We start from the raw sequence: 21,567 nt of genomic DNA on the forward strand, positions 1-21,567 counted from the left end.
CCAGATGGGCGTCGTATACTTGGAGTCTTTCGTGGAATAAACAAAGAATTGAACACGTAGGGACTTTGAGCCCAAATCGTACTTTTCTATAGGGTTCATATTTAAGAAAAAAATTAAACTAAATTCTCAAAAAAATTAATAAGATATAAAACCTCTTTATTTTAGATTAAATATGTATTTTATTTACTGCCATATCTTGTTATATCTTAGAATTTATTTCTTTAAATATTTATTTAATAAATTGATTTTAATATTTAATTTTTTTAGATTTAGGGACCTCAGATCATAACCCTCAAATCAAACTGCGGAGAGGTCGATGGCGCCTTCGATGCGCCTTCAAGATTTTGCTTTTGTGGCTCCTGCCTTTGAACTCCCTGCGGCCACACATGCCCCTCGATCCAGTCCAGGAAGCTGGACACTCTAGTGTAGACCGTGGGCGGACCACTGGCGCATCCCTGTCCGTGGGAAGTGATGCCCACCACGTAACTCAAGAGACCTTGCCGCATGATCAGAGGTCCCCCGGAGTCGCCCTGGCACGTGTCCCTCTCTCCGGAGTCATCGCCGGCGCACATCTGACTGTCCAGCAGGCCACGGCTGAGCTGCTCCGAGGAATAATGAAACCGGCAGATGTCATTGGAGACCAGCTGGAGCCGTACCTTCAGAAGCTGAGCGGAGGAGAGGCCGGCGAACTTTGTCTGGCCGTAACCGATGGCTGTAACCAGGGTGTTGGTCAACTCTGGCTGTTGCCAAAGGCATGCGGGCTTCAGTTCCGACTTGGCCGGCGTTTCCAACTCCAGCAGGGCGATGTCGTTGTAGTCAGTACTGGAGTCGTACTCGGGATGGAGAATAACCCGGCGGACACGCAGATCCTCGCCCTCTGTCAGGGTCAAGTTGTCGCCGCCCAAGCGCACCTGATTGGGGGGATCGCTGGAAGGTAAGAAATTCTATTTAAATCAAATAAAATATAATGTAATAAAATTTAAGATGTATCTTTTGGTACTTTTCACCTTTGACTAGCCACCTCATAATTCCCCAAGTAATCCCCATTAAATAAGTTCCCCAATTCCCAACTTAAATGTGAATCACAATTTTTAGTAACTTTTTTCTATTACGACAATTCTCTACGAATTAGGTCACAGCATAACTAACTAGTTTCTCTTCCAATAACTACTAAGTGAAAAAAAAATCCAAACAACTATCTAAAAAAATGAGTAACCTCGAACAATTAACTATTAAGATATATTCTAATAAACATACCCGCCAAAGTCGATACAGTGAGCTGCCGTTAAGACGAATCTCTCCGAGATAAGGGCTCCGCCACACCGATAGTATATGATCTTGTCATCAAAATTGGATCGCCATCCGAGGGCTGCCATAAAGGGGAATTCTCTGTATCGGGTAGCCGTTCCGCCGACCACCTGAATCACAAGGGCTATGTCGTTCTCATTGAGAGGGTCCACTCGGTTGTAAATTTCGCAAGCTGAGTTGATTAGATGGGGAAACTCTCTTAGTCACTGGGTATGCACTGAGAAAAATGGCTAATAGTTACCCTCCTGACTTCTTCGTTTTATCAGAGGCGCCGCCGTATAGGGGTTCGCTGTGGGTGGTAGTGTCTCTGGGGGTACTGTGGTGGATATTTCCGGTAAAGGTGTTTCCGGTTCACAGCACACAAAGTGATCGAATTTAACAAAGTAACAGGTCTTTGGGGATTCCCGCTTTTCGATCCATTTCTTCATAGCCGAAGGACACTCCTCCATTCGACGACAATTTCCTTTAGTCCTCTGGGAATCATCAGTGAAGCATTCATCGAAGCATTCCTTCGGGAATATAATCCCACGCTGCGATAGGGGATTTATGGCTGGAGTGGCTTTAACTAAGATATAAAATAAATATTAAAATATTAAAAATCATAAATATATAAAATATAAAAATATTAAATATTATTAAAATCAACTCTCACCTGATAGAAGCAAAAATTGTATTAAAACCACAAAAAGCAGATACATATTCACGAATATGGAGTTCATGTTTCCGATAGAATGAATTTGGAGAAGATCGGCTGGGGATCTCCTTTGTTGGTCAGCTCCAATTGCAGACTGCAGTGGTTCAGATCGCAGATCTCCAAACGCCGGTTTGATATTCTCCGATTGGAACGCAGAAACCCGCCAGGCAACTTCCAACTACCAAGTGCCACTTAAAAGCACAGAAAACAATACCGATACCTAAATTCAATAAAATCAATTGCCAAAAATACAAAACATATTATTAAAATAGTAATTACATTTGAAAAGAAATATTTTATTAAAGAAATATTATTTTAATATTTCCTATATAGACTATTTCCACAAGAGCCTTTAATTTACTCAAACTTTTCTTATCGATTTTTAAAATGACTACAAAAATAATTAATCAAATATTAATAAAAAAGGCTCAGTCCTTTATATTTTTTCCTGTGTAATCTCACGCATCTTGGCTCTTCCTCTCAAGAATTAATACGAAGAGAAAAAAAAAACCCAAAACAAAAACTTTACACTGTGTTCGCAAATTGGAATTCCTGACTTTAGAGTGGGGAAATTATTTTGGCAGATGATGGTTCTTGACACTTGATGATACACCCCTTTTTGGGTTTTTTTTGTTCATCTGATAGTTGTGGCTTCTCCAAAAGTTAAAAAAAAAGGAAAATCTATTAAAAGACAACCGGTTCCTAAAATGATAATACACTTTGCTTTATTTAGCTCACTGCACTTCGCTATTTAATGTCTTTTTTGACATTTAATTTTCCTGATTAATGATCCCATTTAACTACCTATTTAAATTAGCTACTTGCCGTTGGTTTAGTGTTTTTATTTGCGATTTCTTTATAATGTGACCGCACCAAACCGCCAAAAGAGGGAAAAAGCTTTGAAAAACTCTCAGATCTGGTCTCATTGACAAAAACGATCCTATTTCGCGCCATTTTATGAATGGGATTGGACTTTTTATTAAAAAATATTTATTTTCAAAATTCTAAATCATAAAAACAGATACTTAGAAACTGGATCTCAGATCGAATTCCGGACTAGTCTCTCTTTTGAATTGCGATTGGAGGTGTAATGACGGCCGCCGACTTGGAACTTGAAATCCTTGAGGCCACACATGACCCTCAATCCAGTCCAGGAAGCTGGACACCCTTGTGTAGACCGTGGGCGGGCCACTTGCACATCCCTGTCCGTGAGAGGTGATCCCCGCCACGTAGGTCAGGAAGCCGCGCGTCATTAGCAGAGGTCCGCCGGAGTCGCCCTGGCACGTGTCTCGCTGCCCGGAGTCGTCTCCGGCGCACAGCTGACTGTCCAGCAGGCCACGGGTGAGCTGATCGGCGGAGTAGTGAAACCGGCAGATGTCGTTGGACACTCGCTGGAGCGGCACCTTCAGTAGCTGGGCGGAGGAGAGGCCGGCGAAGCTTGTCTGGCCGTAACCAATGGCCGTGACAGCGGAGTTGGCCAATTCCGGCTCATACCAGAGACACGAGGGCTTTAGTTCAGGCGCCGCAGGTTCCTCCAGTTCAAGAAGGGCGATGTCGTTGTAATCGGTACTGGAGTCGTACTCGGGATGGACGATGATCCGTAGGATGCCTAGATCCTCTCCCTCCGTCAGGGTCAGATTGTCGCCGCCCAAACGAACCTGGCTGGGGCGATCACTGCAAGGGAAGTTAAAAATATTTAAAATGAATATTCAAATACATACATATCTCCTCAAAAAATCATATAATTGAGGAATAAACAATGAAAATATTTAGTGTTATTACCCGCCAAAGTCGACGCAGTGAGCTGCCGTCAAAACAAATTTCTCTGAGATTAGGGCTCCACCGCAACGATAGTAGATGGTCTTCTTGTCAAAGTTCGATCGCCAGCCGAGGGCCGCCATGAAGGGGTATTCCCTGTAGCGGGTGGGCATTCCGCCGACAACAGAGAACACGAAGGTCAGCTCGTTCCCACTAACCTTCTGCAGGTTGTTGTAGAAATAACAAGCTGTTGAAAGCGAGAAGGGGAAACCCTAGTTAGTCATGAATTACATCACTGCCTGAAGGTGATGCACTGAAAAAAAATTAATTAGAATTGAATGTATCTTACATTCCTGACTGCTACGGTTGACGTAAGGAACCCTATTGGGATCACTTGGTGTGGGTAGAGGTATAGGTGGTGGCATTACGGTGCTTATTTCCGGTATGCGTGTATCCGTTTCCGGTTCACAGCACACAAAGTGATCGAACTTGACAAAGTAACAGGTCTTGGGGGATTCCCGCTTCTCGATCCATTTCTTCATCGCCGTAGGACACTCCTCCATGCGACAACATGTTCCTTTAATCGTTTTGGCATCATCGATGAAACATTCATCAAAGGATTCCTTGGGGAAAGTAATATCACCTTTTAAAAGGGGGTTTTTAGCTGGAATAGCTTGAACTGAAAAATAAAATATAGTTTATAGTTAATTTCAAACATATACACCAATTCTAAGATGTTATTCTCACCGGAAAGTATAGAAAATAGTAGCAGAGCTACAAAATTGAGGATTAGGAAGTTCATTTTGGAGAAGATTGGATAGGATCTCCTTTCCTGATCAGCACCAGATGCAGACTGCAGTGGGGACTGATCTTAGATCACAAATGGAGGGCTTCAATTCATATGTGATCGTATCACAGAAACCCGCCTGGCAACTTCCAAAGTGCCAATCAACCGAAAGTAAACAATCGTCAGTCAGTCACACAGAGAACAATACGATAATCTGATAAGGTCTACAAAAATGTACGAAAAAAGATTCGAAAATATTTACTTTAAGAAAGCACCAAAAAGATCAAACTTTTCAAAAAATAGAAGCATTCTTTGAATATAAGTTCTTAAAATTGATAAACAAAACAGATTAATTTTTTACTGTGCAGACACGCGCAACCCGCCTTCCCTCTTGATTTAAAAAAAAAAAAACAAATTAAAAACAAATAATTTTTGGTGTCGAATTCGAAGTCCCTGCCCCTGGTCTGCCGTATTATCTCTCCAGATGATTCTTGACACTCGTTGACACACATCGTTTTCGGCTTTTTTCCTGATAGTAGCTTCTTTCAAAAATGTATATATATTAAAATATAAAAAGAACAAAAAGAATGACCGGTTTTCGAACTTAAATAACATTTTTTTTTTACTTATTTACTTGGTCTTGGCTCATTGAACTTGGCGCATTTATGGAGTTTATTTTGGTATAATTTTGGCACGTGATGATTTAATTATTTTACATACGTATTGTTGTTATTTATTCATTAAACTAGTGGTTTGGATTAAGTGAAAAGTAAAACTGATTTATGGACAGTGTGGCCGGTGTAGGGCGCCAAAATAAATGACAATTATAAGCTTTTTAAGAAAATATTGCTTTCAGAATGTAGACCTTCAAAAAACCCCTCTAGACCTTAGACCCCTTTTTTTAAATTATAGTAATAAAAAAGTTTTTGTTTTATTTTAAATTTAGTTACTTTTTATTAGTTTTCCATATTTATATCTGTGTATTACTACAACATTTTAGTACAAACTTTCTTTCTTAAAATGCTTGCAATTCTGCTATGAATCTTTAAGTAATATTTTTAAAATTAAAATAAAATTGTAATGAAAATGTTAATTGTTTTCTTGTTTCGTTTTAAGCCAAACTTGATTATGTTAAATGTTTTTCCTACATTTAAAAATGCTTCTTTACTTCCCTCTAAAGAAAAGCTTTTTTCTAAACCATAAACATATTTTGTTTGCATTTTGGGATTTTCTTTTCCCTTGCATTTGGTCATACTATTAAAAAGCTTTCGGTATTTTTGGCCGCGCAACCGAATGCCGAATCTGGTCAGACGGAAAGCGAAGTTTGAACGAAACGGACGCGCAGCTGACGCATTAAAATTAAAGAAAACTATCCCCCGTTTTTGTTTTTTGCCGGCATTTTGGCGTAAGTGTACGCGCGCTCCTTTCGCACCCTTTCTCTCCCCTTTCTCTTGCCCTCTGAGAAATATCTCATACCCTTTCTCCGGGTGCTGCTGGTGCTGTTGTTTTCTATTTTTGTTGTTGTTTTTGTGTAAGCGACGCGCGCATTTACGGTAAAAATATATATATTCGTGAATCAAGCGAATGTGCAATTTATTAATAAAAATCGTCCATAGGAGTGTGTCGCAAAGGCGTAATTTAATACACACACCTAGACCGAATCATTATTACGTGTTGTTCTTATATATTTTTTTTTTGTTTTTTTATCATTCGGCTATTGTTTGTTCTATTTGTTGTTGTTGTGTAGTGTAGAACAAAATTGTTTGAAATTTGAATGGAACGAGCGAGGGAGATGCATGATGATCAGTGATCAGCTGAAGGTGAACCAGTTGTTGTTGTTGTTTGTTGTTCTTAATGTTTGTTGTTGTTTCATCTACTGTTTCAAGTTCAAACCCTTTTGTTTTGCCATCTCTTTTGCTCTAAATTAAATTTAAAATAAAAACAAAGTAATTAAAACACAAAACAAACACTTGAAAAGTAATTAAAAAAACTGGTTTTATTCATTAGAGTTTTTACATTTTTAAGTTAATTTTTTATACAAAAATATACAGTTTATAATTTTGGAATAAGTATTAATGTCTTCTTAATAAACCTCTATATTTTTTTTCTATCCCTTTTTTCTAAAATATTTTGTACTTTTTTAAAAGTTACAATACTATTTGTTTTATAATTTTTTTGTAATACCTTAATATTGTTTAATTTTGTATACCCCAACTCAAAGCCATCCTCTCAAGGTTGCCTTTTGTATCCAATTCAAATAGAGTATCCAATTAAACTTGAGAAGTAACCATAGTTTTTTCCCTTTTGTGCATTTGAATAGTATTAGAGGTCATGACGTCACTGAGCGTGCTTTCTGAGCCGCGATCGTTGTGAGTCACAATAGAAGCAGCATGGAAGCCTGATCGCGTTTCTTCTTTATTTTTTTTCCTGGTTGGTTTAAGCCCTGACGTCACCTGGGCCAAAATTAGCAATGGCCTAAGGCGGCCAATAGCAGAATCGTAACGATCGATGACTAAAGTTTACAGGAAAACGAGAGCAAACAACAAACAGAACACAGAACACGGCTTATCGATAACCTTGCTATCAGTTAGTTGATAGTGGAACAGCCACCCACCCTGCCCCCTCCACCCTACCCCACAACGTTGATAAGATAAGATAAATATTTCGCATTCTTTGTTTCCACATACATTTTTTTGCGCCGTGTATCCAATCGGTATATTCTGTGAAAAAGTTCTTAACAAAAAAACGTGGTTTTATTGTTGATTTTTTGTTTTATTTTTATAGAGCAGTGTGGAATAAACCAAATAGCAAAGTAAATAAAAAAATAACAACAAATTAAGCAAATAAAATAAACCCAAAAGAAAAACCGGTTAAATCAAGTGACTAAATAAAACACGTCATTTTCCCAACAATATCTCTAGACAGCAACAGGTGAGTCTGATGTCTAATATTTTCTGTAATTTTTTGGCCTTTTTTTTGTCGAGCTTGTGGGTGGCATGGGGCCATCATCCGCATTTGTTGTACTTTCACCATTTCGTCGGCGTAATGAGGGTCTATTTATAAATTCCACTCAAGACTTTAAGACGCGGCTTTTGTATTTTATTTTTTGTCTTATTTTGGTCTTTTTTTTTGCCAGAAAATTTGTATCTCTATTGTCTGCTCTTTTTGAAAGATAAGATATTGGTATCAGGTTGATTTATTTAGTAAATTATTAAAATATATATACATTATAAAAATCTGTTAATGATCATACTAAATAATAGTCAAATTTAGTTAGTATTGTTATACACTTAAGTACCGGGTATCTATAATGTTAGAGTCTTAAAAAGAGGATCAATGAATAAAAGACCAATAACTTCAATACGAATGTGCAATAAAAAAAATAAATATATATTTTTTGAGGAACACAAATGGCTTTGAATGTTAAGAAAAGTTAGGAGCTATCAGCAGCTAGTAGCGACTTACTACTGGTCAATAAAAAAAGCAATTACAATTAATTAAAAGATATTGCTACTGGTATTTGCTACTTAAAACTCTCTCTTAACATTGAAATAAAAAATTAATTACAAAAATCAGAGATCGTCTCGAAGGTGGATTTTTTGCGTCTATAACCACCACAAGGAAATAAGAGTGGGCATAGAATGCCTAGACATGCCTAGATCGAAGACTATATACATATATAGGTGAACCAGACTGCATTAAAGAGGAGGAATTCTTCTATTTATTTTGTACAAAAATATGGATATTTAATATTAAATTAAGCTCCGGACCGGATAAGTACCGGATATCTATAGATGGGCTTCTGTTGTATAGAAATTTAGAAACCAAAAATATTTATATTGGATTTCGAATTCATTTAGGGTTTGATGGAATAATACTCTAAGCTTTATAGTTTCATATCTGTGGAAATACAGCAAGTCCCCGGCATCTATGGATAGTTTTTCCTTATACTTGTTTTTAAAAAATAGATCTAGAATATAAATTCGTTCATAGCCATCGCTGCAGGGTACCAAAAATGTATCATAAACAATTTGTGCTGCTGCATTTGAATTTCAATTTGAATTCGAGACAAGGCCAAGTCACGATAACGATATTGACCTCGGTGGAGTTAACCGAACGATTACCCTTGTGTGGATTAGCAATTTCGTTTGTTTTTAAGTACTCTGTACAATGCATATATTTTCTACGTTCTTTTTTTTTTTATTTTGATAACTTTTGTGCTGGTCGGGGTTTATCTAAAGTCCATTTCCGTTTCCACTTCCACACTGACGAGCTGTTGGTCTGGTCGCAAATTCCCACAATGCTTTTTTTTATATCATTCGTCTGACCTGCATTATTTTTTCCCCTAAACTATTTTCTTGTTTTATTTTCGGCGTTTGGTTCCAGTCGGTGGAAATTTCAACAAATTTTACGATCCTAAAAACATTCGGTTAACAAAATGTATACAAAAGAGCAAAAAAAAAAAAGATTTGAAGAGAGAAGTCTAGAATGATCTCATTCTCGGTGGCTGTGCAGAAAATTGTGTTGATGCTTATTTGGCATAGTTTCGATATCCAGTTTTTGCAGCTCGACGCTATTTTCTTGCACATTTTGGCATTTTTGAAGAAATATTGGAAGTTTCGGGGGAAATATCCATCAATAAAACAAAACGATTCTTCTTAAATTTCCTCATTATATATACGTATATCTAGAATTTCAATTTTCGCATAATCCCACACAGAACAATTCCACAATAATAAGAAATACGATGATCTCGAATATTTTTTCTTAAATTTTTTGTTGTTTTCCGGCAGAATATTAATTTACATTTACGCGTTGAGTGTCTGGCTAGACACCTTATTTTGGGATATAAGTATATTCTTGTATATGCATATGGATATAGTATATGTATATCGGCGAGCACCATCTGCCCATATTATCTGTTCGATCGTGTGGTTCATTCAACTTGGAATGCCTGGTTGGGCCAACCCCCCATCCTTCCTTCTCGGTCAATCGTCCGGCTCTGCATTTAAAAATAATTTCTCACTTTTTTTTTTAGTTCTTCTGGTTCTTCTACTATAGTTTGGCCCGACTTTTGCATCAAATGGGGCATTCCCAGTTGCCAGTTGGCTGTTTGTAGAGGCAATTGTGGTAAATGGATACCAAGTTGTTGGAGTTTTAACCTCATTTCCGATTGACGATAAGCCGATGCAATTCGAGATGAGCTGAGCCAATTTCTCCAGTTAAACAAACAACATTACTTATCGCCCTTCGGTTGGCACACATATATTAATCAGAAAGTTGTTTTGCAATTCAAGAATGATGATATGGGAGCTCAAAACTAATAGTGGGCTTGGGAACAATGCAAGCTTGGTCACACCTAGTTATGCAGAGTATACTTTAAACTTGTGCCCTGGCTTTACTTTAAAACTTGTGCCCCAAACCTCCAAACTTTATGGCTTTAAAGAATTTCTTCAAGTTTGAAGAATGCACGTCCCCAATTTCCACCCACCATCTATATGTAGGTCGCTTAATGACCCCTTAATCAGCCGCTAATAGGCGGCACTCCTGCCACCAGAAAAAGAAAAACCACCCACCACTGACACACTGACTGGTTGCCCCAAAGAAAACCCCTTTGTTGCCAATATATGGGGTTGATTTTCCACTCACCCCACACCCTTCCTTGAGTTCTGAATTTGTGAACTGCATTTGTGTGTTCCGTGGCCATAAAACTGTCCAACTGTATTGCCCATATTGCCAAGTCGCTGTAATTTATGGGGCAACCACCCACCCAAGTCCCCACCAGAAACACCACCCAACCACACAAGCCCATGGTCTTAGAAGAGTGAGGAGGCAAAGGGGGAGTTGAACTTTGGCTCGCTAATTCCAAGAATATTGTCGAGAAAGCCGACTTTTCAAGAGTCCATTGGGGGATTACCCATTAAATGCACTTTGGGGTATATTAGTTAAGGAGATTTTTACGATTTAATTTATTTACAGGGTAGTGCCTTTAAGTGCCTTTACAGGGCATTCAAAATTCGTATACTCCCCTTCTTAAAAATATAGAAAACATTATCGTTGCGTGCACAAAGTAGATAAAAAGAATGCGACTTGAAATGGAGGGTACTGGTGGGGGTTGCCCTGCAATTGGTCATTCTCGAGGGATAAAATAGAGACCCCCGAGCCCACGCAATGCATCGGCGTATTGATCGGCGGGCTAATTGATCAAATGAGCCAATCATAAAGAAAAATACCAAATGACGCATGCCACTTGTGATGAAACTATTGCCTCAACCGGCAAGTTTCTAGAGTTCTTCTCTCACACCGCCCACCCAAATAAAAACAGATCTGACGAAAGATTCTGTCTGCTTTGGAGGGGAGACACTAGATAAATCTTGATATCTCGAATAAATATTTTTACAATTTGCGCAAGAATTACCAGACAATCAGGCGACATTTCTAGGATGCCTAAACTAAAAAATAACCAGATAATAGTTTCTATTCAAGTCTATAATACATTTATCACTGGAAGTGTTCTTTTTTCTCGAATTTCTCAAGCTCAGATTGTTTTGTTTTGAAGGTCAGATCTCGAGTTCTCGGCTACTCGACTTGCCGATTTAAATATTTATCAAAAAAGTGCCTCAAACATTGCGTCAGAAATATATATATATCGAATGACGTCATGGTTTGGAAATAATTTTTGGTTCGGGGGGTCCTCTTAAGATCCCTGATACGAACTCAATTAACCGAATGTCGTTCAGTTATGCAAATTGTGATTGAATTTATATTCAAATTCGATTGGCAGTTAAAGTTCAGGGAAAGAATAAATCAGTTGATTTGTAAAGACGTAGAATCAGAATCGAAAAAATTATACAAGAGAAGAAGCAATATTTAGAATTTATAATCTTAAAAGTTCATCCTAAATATATTTTTTGTTTATTGATTTTCTTAAATACAAGTATCGCTTAATATATTGCCCAATTTTTCAGTACCCTCTATAGAGTTCGAGGAACCGGCCAAACAGCCATAATATTTCTACAAGAATTTTGAAAATTGTTTCATAAACATGCCGGCAATTGAGGCACATTATCTATATTAAGGCTGAGTGAGAAATAATTTCCGAAACAACCTTGACATGAAGATGAAAATCTATGGCTATGAAAATGTCCAGAAACATATATTTAGAACTTGCGAAAGATGTATATGGAAATGTATATCTTAATTTTGAGTTTCTCAATCATGAAAAATAACAGATGTGATGCTACAGATAAGACTATATATCTTTGTAACTATCTAATTAATGAGGTTACTTGGGCAAAAAAAATATAAAAAAAAGAGAGAAAAACAAACAAACAAAGTTCGTTTGTTGATTGTCAATTAACCATTAAATCAAGAAGGCACGTTCGTCGCCCTTTCCTTCCTGAATGACTCACTATATATGGTGTACAATATATGGGGTTTGTCTCTGACAAATCGGTTAAATAACTTTGACTTTGAGGCACAACGTTTGCAGCTAATTAACTTAAATTATGCGGTAATTAGCTGTTTTTATTTCTTTTGTAGATAAACCAAATAGATAATATTTTACTTTTTGCATATGCAATTAGGTTTTAAAATAAACTAAACATTTACATATATTTTTTAGGTTTTATTTTTTTTGGCACTTCCTTTGGTGCACATTTTGTGGGAACCCCCACGCAGTAAGTGAAAAACAGGAAACTCCTAACATAAAGGTGTCTCTCTATATGTTTCAAGTTTTCCTGTTTGTGTGTGGGCAGGTTTTGCTTCATTTCAGTCCACGCCTCACTAAAAACCATGCACTGAGAAAAATATTAGCTTATAGGGAATATTTTTTCATGAATCCATTACCAAGATACCAGGATTTTTATTAAAAATAAGGTGGTCTTTATAGAGAGACCTCCTTTTTGAGGGTTGAGAATTTTAAGAAATTGAAAAAAATACTATCCTTTAATAGGAGTATGGCCCTATAGCCCTAAAATATCAATCCCCTCACTTAAAGGGTATCCGAAAAAAAAAGGAAAAACCGCCAACGGAAATTGCCGGCAATTTTCCTGCTTCTAATTGGTATTTTTCTTCTTTTCCAACCAAATATGAAATTTGATTTTGTTTTCAAGACACGTGACTCTGGGGCTCTGTCAACCGTAAAGAGAGAAGAGTTTTCACTGACGGGGACCCTTAGCCCTCTGAAAGCCAGACCCCCCGGGTGTTACGCATCGTCAGCCACTTGCCATAGGAATTTTTCACTCCAGACAACGGCGCCCCAAAAGATCGGCGAACTATAAAAAAAAAAATGAGGGGAAAAAATAACAACACACATACTGCCCAAACGGAAGTGAAGAAATGCATTTTTCTGAGGGAGTGGTCCTCTGCCATCCATATTGGGTGCAATTTTTTTTTTTTTGTATCTTTCATTTTTTTTTGGTTTTAGTTGTCAGACGTTTTTTTGTTTTAATTGAAATGGCAGACGGCAAATAATTTCCGGCCATGAAATTCGAGTGCACCCTTCCGAAAATTGACAAGGGAATAAAGTGGGTAGTAGTAGGCTGTTCTTTAATCTAATTAGTTAAATGGTAAAAATGATGAGCGGAATATGTCTCTTTTTCGCCAGGGGATGTACTCGTACTCTTCGATAATCGCTGTCAAGTGGGTATGTCTCAAACCAGTGGGGAGTCGTACTTATAATAATTACAAACAAAAAATCGGGGGGGTTTATATTGTGAGCACTTATAGGATATTTGTCCCCCACAATTTTCAGACGATTTTGAAGTGGAATAAATTGAAAGATTTGTGAAACTCTTCGCTATTTTAATATAAAATAATAGAGAATGGTTTATATTAAATATTAAAATCTAAAATCTAAATAAGTTTATATTAAAATCTAGAAATAATGTTTTTTATTGATATATTTTTCAATTTTTAATAAAACTATTTAAAATATCTGTATCTATGCCAATTTTGATTCGCTTCTTAAGCTGCATTCCTTGAAACATTCTCTATGAAATCTCCATTCCCTTCTCTATGGAATGGAATATTAAAATCGAAATGTAACATTTTGTATCAATATTCTTTCACATTTTCTGATGGAACCTGATGATTGTGATAAAATAACTTGGATATGACCAACTATGACCACTTACGATGTTTATACATATCATTGGTTATTTTTATGCGATTCTCAAGTAGAATACCTTTAAAGATTTGTGGGACCATTATTACTTTATATAAAAATATAGAAATACATATTTTTTATTGATATATAATGTTAATTTTTCTTCGGAACCCCTTGTAAAAACCTTTACTTCCAACTATGACCCTTTTTAATGTCTTTATCTTTGCCAATTTTTATAAAATTCTCAAGCTGAATAAAATGATGACAATATATTTTATATTTTCACATTTTCTGATAAAAGTCCTGGTAAAAAACTTAGCACGCATATAAGACCCCCTTCAATGTCCATATTTATGCCAATGGATATTTCTTAAAATTATGAATAAGAGTAGCTCGAACTATAGATAGAATATCCACAAGATTAAAAGCTTAATAGCTTAATCCTTAATCATATCTTGTCTTAAAATTCTTACAGAACTTGCAAATATACAAGTTTTATTTTCGTAATCCCTGAAAATTAATTTAAATTAGCTTGGCTAAAGCAACTGTAACTAGCGGAAATATTTACCATCCAATGCCACATTCACAACCCCCTTTTCCTTAAAAATGCCCCATAACCCTGCCCTGTGTGTCCTAGAATTCCAGGAAGTGGCATTTGAAAAATGTAAATTTTCATTTAGCCTGCATTTTGTGCGCTCCTTGTGCGTTTCTTTTGTCCATTCGGTTCATTCGCCTCTGTGGCCTTTTCCTTTGGGGGGAAAGGCCCACCTCTTCCTCAGGGCCCACCTCTCTGTTTGTCCTATGCAAATTTAGAAACCGCCCTCCCTTTTCCAACCCCCTCGGTGTCCTTTCGAGTTCAAAAACCTTTTTGGCGGCTGTTTCGGTTTGGTGACACTTGGCCGGAAGTTGACTTGTGCCTTTAATTGCTCCACGGGGGTAGGCAGGTTACAGCCCCTCTCCCTTTGCCCCCGTTCTGGACTACGCCCATGGTTGTCATGCACTTGCCGTAACCAAGTTTTAGCCTATTGATTTTCCTCTTCTTGCGTTTTGTTTTGGTTTCAGTTTGGTTTGGTTCTTTTTTTTTTTATTGTTATTATTTTGTTGACCGAAAAACCGAGTCACTGGGTCGCAGTAAGCCGCCTGAACACAGGGGGGTTGCAGTGGGTTGGATTTATGACACCAATTATTTATGAATTCTAAATTTGTTTGGCCCATTGCCAGCGAGACAGACACACAGACAGACAGGCAGTCGGAGAGTTGCAAAAGAAGTCCCCATCCCCACCCAACAGGCAGGGTCGTCTTTGGAGAGGGAGGGCCTGGGCCCAGGTAACATTTGATACGACCTCAGGGGGGGAGGGAGCGACGAAAAAAATGCAAAATACTACCAGTGACTAGCCTAAAAATATAGATACGGTGGAAGGATTCCAAAAAAAAAGGGAGAGTGAAAAAAGTTATGGAAAATAAATAGTTTCTTTTATAAGACATATTTTTGTCATAAAATTATTATTACTATTTAAAAAATTAATATTTATTATTTAAACAAGGTTTTTTAAGAAAACATTTCTTACAAATGGGAAATTTTCTTTTCTTTAACTAATTTGATAAATTTCCTTTATTAATTAAGTTCTAGTTCTTGAAGTTCTAGTTCAAGTGTCTAAATGGAAAGGTTAAAGATTTTGAAAGAAGATAATTGAAAGATTTTTCAAGTTGTTATTTTAGTTTTGACTTTGAATATGAAAATGGAAAATAGAATTTTCCGTTTTTGATTTAAAACTTTTGATAAATTGAGATAGTAAATATATCTAAACCTTTTGATAGATATGGGAAAATGTATTTACGAAATATTTCTCGATTGTTTTTATTCAAGAACTATTATTTTTTAAATGATAATAGAATATGGTATTATCTTGAAACACAACGTTTACAAGGAAATATATTTCTCTTAAAACAGGAAATTCAATTATCTAGAAATTATGTAGATTTTTTCATGCCTTTTAAAAGTTGTATATCTTTTGAATTATTCTCTAAAATATTTATAATTTTTTTGTGACTTGGGGAATCCCTAAAGAGAACCACTGTATAGCCCCTGCTCCACTATTCCAGAGACCCTAATGACAGTCAACTTTTGCTTTTCTTTCGACAGCAAGTTTTGGGCTCAAGGACGTCACCGGTGGAGTAGCGGTGGTATCGGTATCGGATTGAAGGAGCAGCAGAGAGGAGCAGAAGGTGCAGGACAGAAAGAGGAGCATGTCGGAGCGCAGGAGTCACATACAGATGGCGCCACCGCCGCCGCCCCCCAAGCCAAACAAATCGCAATCGCAGACGACAGCCAATGGAAACGGTAATGCCAATGGAAACGGAATCCTGCCGAACGGCAATAACAATGGCTACAATGGTAGTAAAAGTGTCGCAGTCCCCGGACCCGGACTAGTAGATAGACAGCAACAGCAACAGCTACAGAAACAGGATACCCCGAATCCGAATCAGAAGTCTAGCGCCGTTCCAAGGAGCCAGACGCCACCACGGACAGAGCAGGTAGTGATGACTCCGCGTGGCAAGACCGCTAACAGTACGGTTATACTCATCGAGCGTAAGCTGGTCGATGAGATCAATGATCGGGTGCATGTGGCCGGCGGTGATCACACCGGTATCATCATCAACAAGGACACCGTTGCCGGTCAGAAGAGTGCCAGCAAAGCGGCGGCCCTGTCCTTGGAGTTTCGTGTCTTTTTGGTTAGCGCCAATACGGGCAAGCATTCCCAGGAGTCGAGGACATTGCGTTTCTGGTTCCGTGACTGGCTGACCAATGACGAGAAACAGGCTCACATTGCCCAGGACTTTTTCAAGGAGCTAGTGAGTCCACAGGACTTTCCCAGAGGTGGGTGTTAAGGTCTTGGGAGGAAAGTGTCTTTAATATTATACCTGATCCTGTTTCTTTCCAGATTATGTTGGTTTCATTAAGAAGATAATGAAACTACTGCAGCATGGCTATTCCGAAATCCAATCCATTGAAATAGAGCTGAGAATTTTGGAAGAAACTTCGGCACCTCCTTCGCGACCACGTGAGTATTAACTGTTAGATACCCGGTACTTCTTAAGAGTACTATTCCTTTTAAAATAATGATCAAGACCTAAAAAAAAAAGTCTTAAAACATTAATTAAAATATATATATGATATATGTATGATTCTCCTCTGGGTTCGGTGCGTTTGGTTATCTGGTTCGGAGTTCAGCCCGGGATGGTTACATCATTTATTGTTATGGCGATTGCAACCGGAAGTACGAGGAGGCGCTGATCGCGCAGCGGAAGACAGGTGACGGCGACCACTTGATGAAGGCCATTTGGCTGGACATGTACACCGAACAGCTGAGCGCCAGGCGGAAGTGATAAGCCCGACACACCCACCACTTCCTCCTACCACCTAGCCAGCTTCCGCTCTTCCGCTCTCTCCTCAACAAAGATCCTCTAAAAAACAAAACAACTAATCATCTAATCCGCTCAACGAATTCCACATTTTCCACTTACGCCTCCTTTTTGTTTCGGTTTTTTGTTCTTTGTTGTTTTTATCTTCGATTTCGTACTAATGCACGCACTATAATTCACAAAAAATTCCAAATCAATAATAAAAAACATTGCGCACCTCTCAGAAATTAAATAATTGTAAAAAAAAAACAAATAAAATAAAGGTTTGAAAAGTGCTTAGGTTCATAAATGGCTTACAAACTGTATAGGTTCTTGGTGTGCTTCTAAAACCTGCAGGTTCTTAGGGGGCTTGCAAACTGTTCAGCCCTTTCGGTTATTCAAAGGCTTCAAAACTGTATAAGTTCTATGAGGGATTATAAAACTTATTAGGGTCTTACAAGGCTTACAAGCTGTACAACCCTTTTGGTTCTTAAAAGGTCTGAAAGCTGTATAGGATCTATGTATGGGTCTAACTTATTAGGGTCTTAGAAGGCTTGCAAACTGTACAACCCTTTAGGTTCCTCAATGGCTTGCCAAATGTATACGTACTCAGTACGATTGTAAAACTTACAACGTTCTTAGATGGCTTGCAAACTGTAAAAGCATTCAGGTTCCAAAATTACTTGAAATTAATTAAGTTAATGGTGTTTCTTTGTTAGTTATAACGTGATTTTTAAACTATTACGACCTTAGATCTTACCATAGTTCTTCAACTATTAAGGGTTATTGTTTCCTGGAACTGGAAATGTACAGTTTCCAGTTTTTGGATTAATAAGGAGAATATATATTTAAATAGATTTCAATTATATATTTTTTTTATTTACTTCAAATTCCATTAACAATATTTTAGCTATTAGTTACTGAAAAATATTAGGGCTAGTTTTGAGCGACTGAGGTAGATTCCCGCGGCTTTTAAAACTGTAGATCAAACTGTAGCTAGCTAAGACTAAACTGTTAAATGCTTTTCAAACCTTGAAACCCAAATTATTTGATTAAGTTAAATAAAAATTCTAGAAAAATGAGCTATAAAAATGTATATATGGGCTTTTTGGAATTTAAAAAATTAAATAAACCTAAAACCTCTAATTTTGGGTTTTGACTCTTAATTTTTTATTTTTGTGAATGTAGAGCAAAAATTTTTAAAAATTTAAAGAAATTATATTTTGTGTTTTGTGTTAATAAAATGACCTCAAAAATCTCGAAACCTCTTTAAATAATTCACCAAAACTATAAATGAAATGACTTTAAGGACGAGTTGTCGAATGTCGAGTTCATTGCCTTGCCGTTGCAATTACCGCCCCTGTTGCGCCCCGAATGCCACGCCCACTGCAATGACACCTTAAGTGTCCAATTTGTCTGCTGTCTGCCATTAAAATATGCTGCTTGAGCATTTAATTGACTGCCACGCCCCCCTCGTTGTTGAAGAGTTCGTTTTGCAAATGTGTGAGTGTACTAACAGACACTGCCTAACCAGCCACGCCCACCGCTCAGAGTAGATGTGATTGCCTTGCTAACCAAAAAAGACATCCTGACAGAAAAATATTTAATTTGAATTTCTAAACGTCTGGCTTTAATTTGTTGGATTTTTTTATTTCTATAGTATCCCTGGAGGAATCCCAGTTTGAATCTCCACCTTTGACCCAGGAAAAAGTGCTGGAATTAATCGAGCAGGCCTATCCCAATCCAGTATCGCCCGAAGATCTGGCCAAGTATGTTTATTTATTTAAAAAATAATAACCATTTTTCAAAAATTGAATAATTCTTGATTTTTAGGGACTATGGTTGGACTGAGCAGGATGTCCTGCTGGTGATTCAGTCCCTACAGGAACGTGGCCTCATCAAACTGATGGAGTACAATGCCTATACCCGCATCCACCACGAGGACAAGGAGATCAAGGTGGTCAAGCAAATGCCCACAATCGCCTCCAACAAGCAGCCCACCATCGCCATCATTACGGCTCAGTATTGCGAAAAGCTGGCCGTTGATGCCATGTTGGAAAATAAGGAGACATTCGTCCGATACACCACAGTCGGTAGGTTGAAATCGATCAAAAATCGATTAATCGAATTATCGATAAAAATGTCCCACAAAAAAAAACCAAAATTGAAACTTTAACTAATCTACCTAACTCTCTTTTTCTCTCTGTTTCTCTTTCCTCCCCAAAAAAAACCAAAACATATTTTTTCTGTTCCCTAACCTATCTACACCGATGGCCAAAAAAAAATATATATATGAATATATACCCACACCTCACCATGAAAAATCCGAATGAATTACCGAATGAATTTGCATAAAATTTTGTTGATTGTTCGCTTGCCTGCAAAAATCATACTTCTCAAAAAAACCAAAACAAAACCACCTGAATGCTATCATCCGATTCCTACCCCCCCTGATAACAGATTCCGATCCCAATCTAACGAACTCACTCAGAAAGTCCAAAAAGAAACGAAGATTTGGTAAGCCAATGTCCAGAAAGCACAATCTAAAAACGTTCGCACCCATAAATAATCACTAACAAGTTCATAACTGCGAGTTTTCTAACTGCAGCAAGGTCACACTATCTTGTAAATAAACCAGTGTGCCCTTGCTGGTTAACCAAATAATCAAAAACTATCTATTGAGTGAAGACTGTACCATAATGACTTGTCATAAACTTGCTTAGAAAAAGTTATGAACTTGGCCTAGAATAATTTGATTTCGTGTCTTTTATTTTTGTGTATTGTGTGTGTGAGTGTATGTCTTTGTTTGTGTTTAGTTTGGTCATCAGTTTGTTTTATTTGTTTGTTGTTATGGTAAAAGGATTCGTTAAGGTCCAAGAGCGGGGGGCAACATGACCTTTATTATTTGTACAGACATGTAACTATCACTGTGAGATGGATGGATTACATTCGTCACGCACCGGGCTCATCAAATGGTTAAACATTAACTAATATTTATAAATATAAACATTTATTTATATAAATAGATGGATGTAACTGAGATGGTTCATAAAAGTAGACTTTTGCGAAAGTTATTATTTTTATGAAACCATATTCTTTGTAAATTGATGTCTTAAATATAAACACCAATATTTGTACTTAATTTAATTTTTTAACCTTTTATTTTTATTATAAATCTTAGGCGAATCGAATGTGTATACCCTGGGAAATATCGGGGCACACAGGATCGTGAGCACCAAGCTACCATCGGTGGGCAGCACCAGGGAGGCGATGACGGCGACGGGTAATACCACCACCCGGCTATTGGGCACATTCCAGAAGGTGGACTTTGTCTTTATTGTGGGCGTGGCCGGAGGCGTGCCCCACTATACGGACTACAAGAAGCACGTACGATTGGGCGATGTTGTCATCTCGTATGTGGACAAGCAAAGGGCATTGATTAGCAACAGGTAAGGAATAATATTAATATAATAGCTTAATATTTATTAACTAATATTTTATATTTTTTAGCAAAGAAAAGCCTTACGTTTATCTGTACAAGAGCGGTGAGGATGTGAAGACCTATTTCCCGATCAACGACTCCCTGCAGCAGATCGCCGAGAGCCTGCAGGCCAATATGCAGGTGAAGCGGCCCTGGGAGAACTATCTCAGCCAGGCTCAGAAGACCCTCGCCCAGAAGACCGAAAGCGACTTCAATCGGCCGGACAGCAAAACGGACAAGCTCTTCATGAACATTGGCAACAACGAGGTGATCGAGGTGGCCCATCCCATTGCCGCCGATGAAGTGGACGGTGTGCCGCGGCTGCGCCTCCATCTGGGACCCATCGGCTCTGGCCGGGATCTGGTGAGGAGCGATGATCTGCGCACCCAATTCGCCAGGAAGTACGGACTGCTGGCCACCGATGTGGAGATGAGCTCCGTGCTGGACAGCATCATTGGCAATTGCCGGGAGAGCTTTATCCTGGTGAAGGGCATTGCCGATTACAAGGACGGTACCTCGACGAGGAAGTGGCAGAACTTTGCCGCCCTTTCGGCGGCGTCGGTCGTCAAGTCGGTGATCTGCGGCATGGATGCGCCGACGAACGTTTAGGGGGGGCCAGCATTTGGATATCATATCCACCGATTCCCTCATTCCTCAGCCCGTAATCCTCTAGCATTTTATTTGATTTTAACAAAGTCTAATTTTTTATCAATTCTTTTTTTTTCGGTATTCCTCTAAGAATCGGGCATGGAAGGGAAACTGGTGGGGGATTGTTTAAGTAAAAAACCAAAATGTGCATAGATTGCATTATATATTGTATGTTTGCGTAATATTGTATTAAATAATTTCTTGTTATTTATTTTGTTATAACTTTTGTACTACAAACAATCTAATTTACACACACACACACACAACAACAACAACACACAACGTATATAAAACACATATATACAACAGTAAATAAATAAATAAATCAAGCAACTAAGTTTGCAAATATAAATAAATGGAGTTTAAATATTTAAAATACA

General features: G+C 37.9%; 3 protein-coding genes across 12 annotated transcripts; 1 reads left to right on the plus strand and 2 right to left on the minus strand.

The window, feature by feature from the left end:
* Positions 1-192: 192 nt before the first annotated feature.
* LOC108131862 (trypsin-1-like) lies at positions 193-2,217 on the minus strand. Its single transcript, XM_017250939.3, has 4 exons — positions 1,961-2,217; positions 1,550-1,873; positions 1,258-1,480; positions 193-927 (listed from the first exon to the last, which is right to left on the minus strand). The coding sequence occupies exons 1-4, from the start codon at positions 2,025-2,027 to the stop codon at positions 279-281; spliced, it is 1,263 nt and encodes a 420-aa protein (XP_017106428.3). The 5' UTR covers positions 2,028-2,217; the 3' UTR covers positions 193-278.
* Positions 916-21,543, plus strand: LOC108131847 (uncharacterized). Of its 9 annotated transcripts, none has more exons than XM_070276540.1 (10): positions 5,843-5,952; positions 7,337-7,478; positions 15,800-16,534; positions 16,599-16,718; positions 16,889-16,969; positions 18,719-18,827; positions 18,892-19,151; positions 19,519-19,575; positions 20,240-20,507; positions 20,569-21,543. In XM_070276540.1, the coding sequence occupies exons 3-10, from the start codon at positions 15,904-15,906 to the stop codon at positions 21,146-21,148; spliced, it is 2,106 nt and encodes a 701-aa protein (XP_070132641.1). In that variant the 5' UTR covers positions 5,843-5,952; positions 7,337-7,478; positions 15,800-15,903; the 3' UTR covers positions 21,149-21,543. The 9 variants fall into 9 exon arrangements, with proteins under 9 accessions (XP_070132642.1, XP_070132641.1, XP_070132639.1 ...); XM_070276538.1 differs by having other exon boundaries at positions 5,847-5,952; positions 7,332-7,478; XM_070276539.1 differs by having other exon boundaries at positions 5,865-5,958; positions 7,332-7,478.
* On the minus strand, positions 2,976-5,345 carry LOC108131863 (trypsin-1-like). 2 transcript variants are annotated; one of them, XM_017250940.2, is made up of 5 exons: positions 5,268-5,345; positions 4,508-4,771; positions 4,110-4,439; positions 3,785-4,007; positions 2,976-3,676 (listed from the first exon to the last, which is right to left on the minus strand). In XM_017250940.2, the coding sequence occupies exons 2-5, from the start codon at positions 4,560-4,562 to the stop codon at positions 3,028-3,030; spliced, it is 1,257 nt and encodes a 418-aa protein (XP_017106429.2). In that variant the 5' UTR covers positions 4,563-4,771; positions 5,268-5,345; the 3' UTR covers positions 2,976-3,027. The 2 variants fall into 2 exon arrangements, with proteins under 2 accessions (XP_017106429.2, XP_017106430.2); XM_017250941.3 differs by having other exon boundaries at positions 5,182-5,319.
* Positions 21,544-21,567: the final 24 nt, after the last annotated feature.

This window comes from Drosophila bipectinata, chromosome XR (assembly GCF_030179905.1).
Source record: "Drosophila bipectinata strain 14024-0381.07 chromosome XR, DbipHiC1v2, whole genome shotgun sequence".
Taxonomy (NCBI): Eukaryota; Metazoa; Arthropoda; class Insecta; order Diptera; family Drosophilidae; genus Drosophila; species Drosophila bipectinata.

Coding starts and splice junctions, on each gene's coding strand:
- LOC108131862 (XM_017250939.3), bottom strand. CDS start 2,027: ATGAACTCCATATTCGTGAATATGTATCTGCTTTTTGTGGTTTTAATA. Junction 1,481..1,549: donor AAAACGAAGAAGTCAGGAGG/GTAACTATTAGC, acceptor TAATCAACTCAG/CTTGCGAAATTTACAACCGA. Junction 928..1,257: donor CACTGTATCGACTTTGGCGG/GTATGTTTATTA, acceptor CTTACCTTCCAG/CGATCCCCCCAATCAGGTGC.
- LOC108131863 (XM_017250940.2), bottom strand. CDS start 4,562: ATGAACTTCCTAATCCTCAATTTTGTAGCTCTGCTACTATTTTCTATA. Junction 4,440..4,507: donor ACTATTTTCTATACTTTCCG/GTGAGAATAACA, acceptor TTTATTTTTCAG/TTCAAGCTATTCCAGCTAAA. Junction 3,677..3,784: donor CACTGCGTCGACTTTGGCGG/GTAATAACACTA, acceptor CTTCCCTTGCAG/TGATCGCCCCAGCCAGGTTC.
- LOC108131847 (XM_070276541.1), top strand. CDS start 15,904: ATGTCGGAGCGCAGGAGTCACATACAGATGGCGCCACCGCCGCCGCCC. Junction 16,719..16,888: donor GGCACCTCCTTCGCGACCAC/GTGAGTATTAAC, acceptor TTCGGAGTTCAG/CCCGGGATGGTTACATCATT. Junction 18,828..18,891: donor TCGCCCGAAGATCTGGCCAA/GTATGTTTATTT, acceptor CTTGATTTTTAG/GGACTATGGTTGGACTGAGC.